The following is a 12,297-nucleotide window of genomic DNA, read 5'->3' on the forward strand; positions in this document are numbered from 1 at the left end:
ATGATTCTTTGCTCTGTAATTTTGTTCACATTTTCTGTGATTTTGTTTAAAATATTTGATTAAATCCATTAGACCTGAGTGTTGCATTTCTTTTGTGCATCGGTATAAATTATAGTTAGGATTGAGTTGGGTGCTCAGTGTTAAAACCCTAACATTGCACTTTAATAACTTCGGCGTGGTTTGTCAGAATTGCTCACAGATTTGCCTGTTCCAATGTTGTGAAAGCGTGGGGAGTTTCATGACGCCACCTTGTGCGGTTTCTGAGATCTGGATACCTGTTTTTTAGTAAAAGTTCCCCTTTTTTCCCCTTATATTTAACAAGGGTTTTTTTACATTTTTTCCTCTCATGTACAGGCTACACGGTACTGAATTTCTGCACCAAGCTGAGTACATGTGATTTGTGCTGAGGTAGGGCCTTTCCAAGGTTTGGTGAAAAAATATAAAACGGTTCCTGAGTTGTTAATAATAAAAAGATAACCGCCAAGAATCCAGGACTTTGTTAAATCCTCTTAGCAAGGAATCCCGCCCCTGCACGTCAGGCCACTCTGGGATATGTAGTTTTGGGGTGCCTGTTAACAATGCAATCACGTCGACACGCTCTCCAGTTTGACCTACAGCTCCCAGAATGCATACCAAATGGAGCAGAGCATCCAATTTTACTTGTCAGTAAAAAAATAATAATAGTAACATGTCAGTCAGTAAGGTGAATGAATATTGAAATATATACTGTATACACAGTGCGGAGCGCCACTTAATGTGAGAGGCAGCAATGAAATGTTTAACCCCTTGCTATTGGAAATACCTGGTACAGTCTCAAAAACTCTCGCCCAGTGCTGCCTAACGTACCAGGTATATTTAAAAAATATATATATTTTAAATGAATGCTGGATTGCCGTTATTTCGCTTGGGATTGCTCATCGAGAAGCTTTTACTGATAATATGGGGTCGGTATTTCCAATTTCATTATGTTACAGGGATAAAATGTCTTCCATGTGATGTGACACAGTTTTAAACATTTACAGCCTGCTTGAATGCTAGCACTCTGTGACATCCATTTATTTTCAATGAAGATTTATTTTGATTAGCAGGTTTATTACTGTCTCACGTTTCATGAAATAAATTTCCAGATTAAAACGGCTGATTGTCTACCTTTACTTGTAAGCCTGTGTTCTTTCATTCTTTTCATCAGTTAAATCTTTTGCATTTAAAAATGTGTTTTATAACAAGAAAAATGCAAGTTGCCCTTTTTAATAGACAACATTTTTGTGACATTTTCAACAGAATCTTATTGTAAAGGCAGTTTAACAGTAGCCTGTAATATAATCACATTGCAACTGCAGTTTTACACTAGACTGAAATAATCATTAACTGCAGTTTAACATCACAATATAGTTACATTCCATTGGAACTGCAGTCTAACTCCCACTGCAGTAAAATCACACTGTACTTTAACATTACAATTAATAGAATCACTTAAAGTTCTAACTTTAGTGAAGAATGAGTACTATGTTAAATCCTTGCTCTCAATTGTAACAATAAAACATAAGATGTATTTTGAGATCTTGTGAAATTAAGTCACTTATGTTGTCTGGTGTGTCACTTATGTTGTCTAGTGTAATTCCACCTTAAGAGACACGTCATTTCTTATCTTACAGTTATGAGTCACAGATTTTAAAAACTATGTAGATACATGTAGTGTAATTTGTAATGAAAATAAAAACACTCCTCAAAAAGCAACCTCACCATTCCTACCCCCACACAAGGGCAGCAGTGTGGAGTAGTGGTTAGGGCTCTGGACTCTTGACTGGAGGGTTGTGGGTTCAATCCCCAGTGGGGGACACTGCTGTTGTACCCTTGAGCAACATACTTTACCTAGATTGCTCCAGTAAAAACCCAACTGTATAAATGGGTATACATGGAAAACCTCTACAAATGATCTTATAACTTAGATACACTGATGACATATTCAGCATCTCAGAAGAATTACATTTTTTAAATTAATTTTATTGACCAGTTCCATCCAGCTCTGGAGTATACATGGAAAACCTCTACAAATGTATTATTTTGGGACACCACCATTACTGCTTCTAATTCTACCATCAACACCACCGTCTTCTACAAAGAAACAGACTCTCATTCATACCTGAGATACGACTCTTCACATCCTAAAGCTTGTCGTGACTCCATACTGTACTCCCAGTTATTAAGACTGAGATGCATTTGGAGTGATGATAGGGATTTTTCAAACAAAACAAATGAAATGTGTGTATTTTTCAGAAACTGTGGTTTCCCAGACACAACCATTAGAGAAGCACAGTTACATGTGTCTACGATAAACAGAAAGGATGCTTTGTACAAAAGCAACACACAGCATACTAATAATCATACCTCCCTAATTCTTACCTATCATCCTGTGACCAAAAAAATACAACATATCATACAAAGACATTTTAGTATTCTCCAACAAGATCCCTCTACAGCTCTTATTTTCAATAATCCACCATTGATGTCTTACAAAAGAGACAAAAATCTAAGAATATTTAGTCCATAGTAACATGCGACCTAGTTGTGACAATCTTAAAGGCTAATTTCCATGCAACAGGCCATGCTACTTGTAAATCCATCCACAACAACACAGTAATCAAAGGGGTAAAATATTAAATCACTATTCATGAGACTTTTACTTGTACCAGTAAAGGAATAATATAGTGCATTGGGTAAGAGGTAAAAGATAATGAAATATCCTTGCTAGGATTACTGCCCTATAGATTCAAGTAAATAGAGCAACACATACATATATATATATATATATATATATATATATATATATATATATATATGTTCTCGTTCTTTTCCATTCTTTCACGTGCAGCTGAAAGACGGTATAATTGGAAAATAAATTATTTGACTCCACTACTGGTCAGTTAATCTTAGTGCATTGTACATTGTACGCACAAATATTTCCCAAAGATGGCAAACAGATACCGCATCACAGGAAAACATGCCACTCCCCTCTGCTTTCTTTGGATGGGTTCTCGAATGCAGTATACCTACTACTTCTGAACAGCAACAGAACACTAGACTCTGATTTCATGGCACTGCAATCTTATGTGATGTTTTAAAGTCTAAACATGCCACAGTTGCAGTCAGGCTATTGAAACCGGAATGTATGTATTAATGCAGAGCTAGTTATTATATTATGCTTTAGCAAACCACTATGAGTGCTGTTTGGAATACTTTTTAGCTCAGTCACTACTGACTGATCCTATTAAAACAGATGAATATGCATACATTTGACTTAATGAGGACAGCAGTCAGGGTCTGAAGTCAGTGATGATAATCCTATTTTAAATCCCCAGAATTGAGGTGAAGAAAATCACCATTAGTCACACCAATCAACTTATGAGTTATTTAGAGGACTTATTTAAATTAACATTTGAGATGTTTTGACTGTACTGGTGGATTACTATAGTATACAGTAGTATATAATTAGATGGTGCCTGTGTAGCTTGCATAGGCCCTTTATTAGTAATATGGTAGGGCTCAAGAGGGCAGTATCAGCTATATGAATCCTTATAAGGGACTAGCTCACAGGTTACCATAGAGGGTGTCTGAAGAGGTGACTAGCAATTCACAATACAAAAAGATATCCAAAACATACAAAAACCCACAAAAAAGCCTTCCTACCACATCAGTTAAAGAATAAAAGATGAAGTCACATGTTTAAGGGGGACTGAAAAAGTCTCTGTGCCAAGTGCTGAGTAGGTCCATCTGTGCTTAAGTTCTAAAACCTATTGGGGTCTCATTCATATATACACATGCTGTATATACACATGTCACTAATGTACAATCCACTGTCAGATATGCTCAGCTCAGAAGCCTCTCTTCAGATGTCGCTGTGTCAATAAATGAGGTGTTTGCAGCAAAACTCCTATAGATGTCAAGGATAAGCCTATCAATGCCTTCTACCTCAGTTAAAACACTGCTGTACATAGTTGTGAAAGTATTACATTCTTATTAAAATTATGTTTTCTTTTTTTTTTAGATTCTGAATACAAGTCATAGAACAAATACTTAAGTATGCTAATGTTCTGCCCAATATATATATATACTGTAGTTTTCATATTCTTTGTAAATAGGGAAATAAAACAGTATGATTTCACTGTGTGGTGCTGTTCTCAAACTAATCTCTTTGTGCAATAGCGGAAACAAAAATGCAGCAACTTATTATTATTTGTTTATTTAGCAGACGCCTTTATCCAAGGCGACTTACAGAGACTAGGGTGTGTGAACTATGCATCAGCTGCAGAGTCACTTACAATTACATCTCACCCGAAAGACGGAGCACAAGGAGGTTAAGTGACTTGCTTAGGGTCACACAATGAGTCAGTGGCTGAGGTGGGATTTGAACCAGGGACCTCCTGATTACAAGCCCTTTTCTTTAACCACTGGACCACATAGACAACACTACCCCCTGTCACACATACATTCTGTTACATGCATACAATCTGTGACTTACAATACTTCAGACAGATACGTGAAAAAGAAACAATACCTGGAATTCTAGCCCATAGTTTTCCCTGCAGAATTCCCGTAGTTTAGGATAAACGCGTTCTCTCAGTGAATTTCTTTCAGCTTCTGTGTCTGCAACGATGAAGAAAGCAATACAAATATATTGAATCACGACAAATGTTTAGAAACACTGTTAATGTTTAGAACATTAAAACAATTAACTTAATATATATTTTAATAAATTACTTTGCAAGAATGCAAGCAAACAGCTTTTCAGTTCTTTTATAGAAACCAGTTGGGATATGAATTGAAATGCAAGTTGTGATGTAAATTTCATCTGAAGTTATGTTTGTAGTTCTGTGCTCCAATGTACAGTAGTTAGGAATCTCCAGGCAACATACAAAAACTCAGAGCCAGGTAGAGAGATCGTTACAATATTGGAGAAAAAAAAAATAATAAAAAACACAGAACCAACATGAATTCATGAAAACACAATACAAAGGAAAATGTAAAAAAAAAAAAAGATAAGTAAATTATAACAGGTGTTTGAACAAAAATAGTTTTGTTCAAAATCTGAAGATACAGTGATTTTGAAAAATTTGAACGGGAATGTCCACTTATTACACACTGCTGTCAAGGACATTAAAATATAGTACAATATCAAGTGACCATACTAATGAGGGGTATATATAGTTTAAATTAACAGTGACGCACTGCAAGAGCAACAACTACTGCAAACACTTAGCACTGCCATTTAGAAACCTTCTTAGACTGACAAGCCCAAATTAACATCTAAAACATGTACAAATTATATATATATATATATATATATATATATATATATATATATATATATATATATATAACATGATTTATTAGATCCAGGTAATGATCAGTTTATGGCAATGCAGTTATAAGACATACTGCTGAAAGTGGTTGAAAATTGATTTAATTAATGTCTTTAAATGAAATAATAAGTTCCAAGCGTTATTTAGTTCCACTGAGGTCTAGCAATGAGAGGTAACATACTGGCATCCATATACCATTGCACCTACTGTATATGCTTATAAACCCATACACTTTTAATTTGCGCAAACATCATTTTACAGTTATCCGTTTAAAGTAATTATTAAATGCAATGCATACTGTAATAAAAAAAGGCCAATTTTATCCTCAAAACGTCAAATATGATTAGGTAAAGCCGTGCCGAACTTTAAGTTTTACTGCCGGGCTTTTCACCTGAGGGCTGTTAAACCCTGGCTGGACCCAAGTGCCCCGGTTTCACGGCGTTCAATTGAGGCCACGATTAAGCCAATTAGCCTTCAGGATCTCCCATTCTCTGGTCTCAAAAATAGGGCTCTTAAGGAAACATACTCACTCCCTGGGTTCTGTTTTGTTTTGTATCTTCGTTCAGCCCTTCGTGCCTATGGGGTTACATGGAATACGCCATTGCTCATTCACAGCCATCACAAGAGGTCTTGTATCCTCTCTATATAACCATTTAATATCTCATAATACTAATTCCCTCCCAGTAACTACTATCTGTGATAGAGAAATTGGCAAGCTGGGAGTCAGCCTCGACTGGAATAGGGTGTGGGATCATATTTTTACATCCTCAAAAATCTAGCACACCAATTGATTCATTTTAAACAGATTTTCTGCAATGCCATATCGGTGGTTCCAGATGAAAATCACTAGCAACCCTCTCTGTCATGGGTGCACTCAGGGGACAGTAGGTACTTACCTACACATGTTTTGGGAGTGTCCTATCATTGCAAGATTTTAGGTATATGTAGTTACTGTGTTATCTAAATTAATTGGTGTGGATGTGCCGCTGACTCCTGAGTTGCTCCTTCTTGGAATATTAAAGATATGAGTCTTAATTTGGGAGCTCCCGCTTTCTAATTTTTGTTTAATTTGGTTTACCATGTCTGTTTTGTAACCTGTTTTGACCCATGTTTGTTTGTCTCTAAATTGTATTGTTTGTCTTAAGAAGAATTTCATAACATTTGTTCAACAAAAATATGATTAAGTAAACTATAGTTTTAGCATATCAAATATTTTACAGCAGACAAAAGACAACAGTGCCCCCTACATGCTATTTTATGATATGTTTCGAAAGTTTGATCATTATGCTATACAACCAAATATGTTGGTTAACTAATTAGAGTTGCTTGCGTAACAGCTTGAGATAGAATACAGTGAACCCTTTTAGATTCAAAATATAAATATTTAGCATAACAGTACAGTGTCACCAGCAAAAGGTATTACTGCAGCTTCTAAACTTAACTTGAAATACACTAAAATTACCCAGTGGTTGATTTTTTTAATTACCAAAACAACTACCTGAACATATAGTTTCTGTGTATTCCTCCAGTCAAATGCATTTTATGTTAGAAATTGTGAATAGAATGAATAGTTGTTTTTTTTTGTGGGGGGGGGGGACATGCCACAGCTTTTTAAGTACAAAGTATTTATTTACTGACACTTAAACAACTGCAAAATCAGTTCTTTGGTTATGATTACGTTTTTTTTTTACGTTCACTATGTAGTGGAAATGCAATAGTCAATCTATTATTCCTGTCTTTTAGTCTATGCTTGTTTTGGGTGGTCTCATCTGCTTTCTGCAAGTCCATTTTACATCTGACATTTACCCTCAGTCCAATTTGAGACTTCATTAAAATGCTGCAGAAAAATACCACCAGGATCTGTATGTCTGACATTTACTGTAACAAGGTATCAACCGAGATATGCAAGACAAGAAAGTTCCTGTCATGATAAAGACCCTGTCTGGTTCCAATGTGTCAGCGTTCATTTGAATGATTTCTACATTTTTGTAAACCAGTACATTGGGGGGGGGGGGGCAAACAAACAATATAGCTGATGTCACGGCAGCTGGACTATAGCTTTTGCCTGGAGGCCTTCTGTCATATACAAAGACTGTCTAGGGAAAATATATGTATTTATATATAATACAGGATGGAATTTTCACCCCACCCCAACTACCTGGTACTGCTGCTGGCTAGTGAGCACCTACCTTCATCATGCAAGTGCTGGGCTGACTGAATAAACATAACAGGTCCAGGGATTCAGCGGTATGTACACGCTGTAGTGTACCATCTATAATTCAATGTAATAATGACTGCATAGTTAGAATACCAAATACATTTTTATTACATTAAATGATTTTGTAAGTTTTATAAAACCCAGTCTATGGATTGAATTGAAAATATAACTCCCTACCAGATAAGAAGTTGCTAATTGGTTTAGGATCAGGCCAAATAGTTTGGTACAAATGAGAAGAAAAATAATCTACAGTTTTTTTTTTTTTTTTTAACAAATTAGAGAAAAACGCATGTATACTACGATTTCTAGTCATTAATGTAACCTTTCCATCCTCTAATGTATTATTTCATTGACAATTGATCACTATTGGGATTTACCTGTATTGTAATTCTTTTCCAATAAATCCCTCTAACTTGGCTTTTTGTGAGACGCTAGAAACAGAAGTAGTAGGCTTGGCATATTCATTTCACACCACTTCTACTTTACAAACATCAAAAAACCGTTTGCAGACGTCTGCTGTCAGACAGTTGCGTCCATGTTAACAGGTGCCTGGTCATACCAGAAAGCGAACCTACTGTAAAAACGTCTAATTTAAAACACAGCCTATTGCATCAGTTTGTTTTCTTCTTATAACTTAACTAAATGTAATCTATGTGACAGTACAGAAAATAAATGCAACAGTGGAGCTGTATATCTCGAATAGGTAATGTTAATTTTGACGTATAAAAACTATGTATAGTCTTACCCTCGGGGTTGCCACATATAAAGACCCGGACACTCCTGCCTGTCGGGACGTGGTGAGGAGAGATCGCGAGGACATTTCCACAAAGGGCCGCCCTGCGGAGTGACGAGTCCCGCGGACAGGGCAGCCTGCTGCCTGCTCCTGTCGGCCACATGAGCGGCGAATGCCAGCACAACACTAAACATACAGGAAAATAGATATTATATATATATATATATATATATATATATATATATATATATATATATATATATATATATATATGTATATATATATATATATATATATATATATATATATATATATATATATATATATATATCTCACAGGAGATAGAAAATAAGCCAGGCTTTTTTTTCAGTAGCAACAAGCCATGCGCGTTATTAAAGCTGTGTTTATAATCACGGGCGAGGAATTTTAGAATCACAATATTTAAACACTATACATAGGAAACAACATTTCGTAATTCCAAATTAGAACATGATGCTTTTTTGTGAAGACTTCAGATGCTCATGTAAGCATTAAATCACTTTAGCACACATACAAATTCATAGAACAAAGTGCTGCCGTTGAGATCTTGAACCTCGGAGGTAAATACATACATCACGTATCCAAAAGCAGTATGGAGTTAATATATCCTTAAGTTTAGAAAATAAATCACATACCGGTTCAAAGAAGACAGAAAAAAGAGCAGCAGTCTTCTAGCATCTGTTGAATTCCTCCTTAAAAACACAGTTGCACCTATAAAGGATGTAACATATAATCAGTTTATAAAACACTTTTGCTGAAGATTTATAGTAATCCTTTTCCCGGGAGCCTCACGAGTTGTGTTACAATAAAGCCCAAAATCAGATAGCGCATTGAAAAGCTTTAAAAAAAAATCCTCCTTTCGAGTCCTGTGAACATGAATCACCCTCAGCCAACTGAAATGAAAGAATGTTATCTCGTGTCACCGACACCAGAGCTGTACAGCTGCTTGACTGATACCGTAAGGCTGTGTTTATGGTTAAAATACAGACCGCTTCACAGAAGACTTCAAACACGGTCAGAGAGTGACGCTGCTGTCCATTTCTGAGCGAAACAAATGCTTTTCGCAACAACTTTGCCTTCACATATTTTCAAGGTATTGGACACTTCAGAAAATCTCAGGAAAATTAACATGGTTAATCTATACATTTATCTGCAGTAGTTATTCATCATGTGGGGTACCTCCAATTAAAGCTTGTTGGAAATGCAACTATACTGGTACTTTATATGCAGGTAAAAAAAAAACACATACAGTTTGTACAAGTAATTAATAAATAACAATTTAGACAAAACATTTAAATACCGTACATAGTATGGTAAATAACCATGTAAGATAATGCAAAACTTACCCAAATGAATTCCTACCTAAAATGTGATTTCATAGACCAGGAGAGATGTACTGAAGTCTGGCAACCTGTGGTGAAAAATGTGATATGGTAATATGGAAAAACAGTTCAGTCTTAACAGTTAAAATTATCTGAATGTGAACAAAACAAAAAACTAGGAGACAGACTAGCTTTGAGATAGAGTTACACAGACAGTACAGTGTGGGTAGGTGGCCAACAGACACAGTGACTTGCTATTAACCCACTGCCATGGGTGACTGCAAAATTAAAACAGAGAAGAAATGGTATGTTTTCTAGAGAAGTAGATAGATTGTTATATAGATAGATATATAGAGGGAGAGAGATGCAGTAGAAAAAATATCAGATAGTACCATAGTGACATACTACCAATTACATGTATTGTGCTATTTTCTTTATTTAAGAATATCTATATATACACACACACACACACACACACACACACACACACACACACACATATATTAGAACTTACAGAGCTGTCGAGTCACGCTGCAGTCTCTGAGCTTTTTGCTTACTCTCAAGCAGTATAAATGTGTTAAGCTGCAACAAAACCACATGTGAACCCAGCATGCACCCGGCATGGCAGGCTGGCATTCAAAAGAGATGTGCTGCCTAGCGGGAGTTTAACCTTTATTTTTTGTATTTAAATCTACAGTGCTATTGAATATGAATCAGAAACAAATCTGCTAAACTATAATAGAGGGGACTTAGCAGATGCCCTCTAGCACCTCACTTCTTGTGGGTTTCAGTGTAGGATTTATGAATTAGTTCCCAGCACAGCTCTCTAGGTAGCAATACAGGCAGGGCTGTTATTGCTGAAAATTCATTTTCCTTTTACTGATATGACACAATGCACATTATTCTTTATCTCTGCACTGTTTCAGTATGAAGAAGAAGGTACTTTAATTGTAGCCACAAATTAAATCAAATAGTTTTTTTTTTTTTTTTTTTATGAAACTGTTAGAATAAAGGCTGACACAAAGTGTATATGCAGTGCAGAAAGCTGATTCACTAGCCTCTCACGGCTTTTGCCTCTGGAGACCTGGGTCACAAGTGAAATGAGTTTGGTGTTCTAAAGTATGGATGTGTTAAGAATATTGGAATATGAAATCATTATTCAGAAAGAAAGACGACCACATGATAGGTTTCAATGCTTTATTTCGGAATGCGTGCACATGGTAATTGAGACAATGACTTTGTTGGCCTCAGCCTCTTCTTCAGAGTAATTTACACTCTAATTGGGACTGTCAGGACCTGGGCTGCCAGTGCTGAAGATTTAGGATGATTTAGAAAAGTTATTAGTGGTGGTAGGACATGGGCTACCATCGCTATTTTATTGGTGGATAAACCACCCTTTCCATAAGAAATGAAGCTGGTACCACCACCTTGCAGAGCTATTTGGTGCGGAGGAGAGAACCCCTCCCCTCAAGGAAACCAAGGCCAAAAGCTGCCTTTTCTCCAGGCTAAAACATCTAGTAAACAATAATACCCCTAAGCCTCAAGGACTGACCAGATGTAGTACTTACCAGCAGGGCCAACGAGGCCTGCCTTGCTCAAAGGACATGGGCTTGGACTGGCAGAAAGCAATACGATTGACTTCCCCCACTGATAAGAACTAACTAGGTACTCCACCCCTCCTGCTTCATACCTGTGGAGTATATGAGCAGATTATGAAGGCAGGGAACTGGGATGTGATTCCCCTCACAGAATGAAACACTTGACTTTGACATTATAAGGCATATGATGCCACCCCATAACATGCCACCAGAGCATGGGCTGGTTGAATTAACTATGAGGGGGATTTGCAGCTGATGCAGTGTTTAGAGCATCTAAATTACAGATGGTGAAAAGCAGAGCTGTATAGAGAGCAGGTCAAAGCTTTGAGACCAGTGATGTGAGACCAGCAAACTGCCCAACTGACCCTCATGTTGAAGTGTTGCAAAATTGTGGCTGCCTTAAGAGAAAATGGTTGATGGCAATTGTAAATGGTTGTGCCACCATATTGAATAGAAAGATCAATGAGAATGGCTAGATATGAATCTAATTCTAACTCCTCATAGAGAATATGTCTGTAAATACCAAACGCTAACACAAACTCAGCAATTGTCAGCTTCTTAAAAAGCCGTAGGTCTCCTGATTTAAGGACAACAGAAGCCCAAAGCTAGATTCAGTTCAAGGTTACGGTGTGATTAGAGAGCTTTGGAACAGCTTACAGCGACTGCTTCCGCACTAAGTCTAAATGAAGCCTGAGCCATCCATTTGTTCCTCACTTTTCGTTAGATTTAATTAGATTTAAAATGAAGAGTGAAAAAGTTTCAGAGACCAGCATTGGTTAATTTCAAGAACGACCGTTTTATATAACTCTCAAAAAAGGACTTAGAAATGTTGGACTAGTTTTTGCATATGCAACCAATTGCTACAATATTAACATTTTTTTGTTTGCATTTGACTAGTTTATAGTGCTTCAAGCAGGCAAGTTTGCAAAGTAGAGCTACATACATTTTACCTTGCACCAGCCTTTGCTCTTTAATAAGAGCTGCTTCAAATTCATTGGTCGCTCAATGCTGCTACTTCAGTATCTCA

The 12,297-nt window shown here is 36.6% G+C and overlaps 1 protein-coding gene across 1 annotated transcript in view; it reads right to left on the reverse strand.

Annotated features, from left to right (window-relative positions):
• LOC117408936 (NACHT and WD repeat domain-containing protein 2-like) overlaps positions 1-9,848 on the reverse strand; it is a 40,603-nt gene extending 30,755 nt beyond the window's left edge. The window contains exons 1-4 of the mRNA XM_034014408.3: positions 9,697-9,848; positions 8,986-9,061; positions 8,324-8,497; positions 4,556-4,644 (exon numbers count right to left, since the gene is read on the reverse strand). Of these exons, the coding sequence (XP_033870299.2) occupies positions 4,556-4,644; positions 8,324-8,474 (240 nt within the window). The 5' untranslated portion in view covers positions 8,475-8,497; positions 8,986-9,061; positions 9,697-9,848. The remainder of the gene's footprint in view (positions 1-4,555; positions 4,645-8,323; positions 8,498-8,985; positions 9,062-9,696) is intronic.
• Positions 9,849-12,297: the final 2,449 nt, after the last annotated feature.

Source organism: Acipenser ruthenus, chromosome 2 (genome assembly GCF_902713425.1).
Source record: "Acipenser ruthenus chromosome 2, fAciRut3.2 maternal haplotype, whole genome shotgun sequence".
Taxonomy (NCBI): domain Eukaryota; kingdom Metazoa; phylum Chordata; class Actinopteri; order Acipenseriformes; family Acipenseridae; genus Acipenser; species Acipenser ruthenus.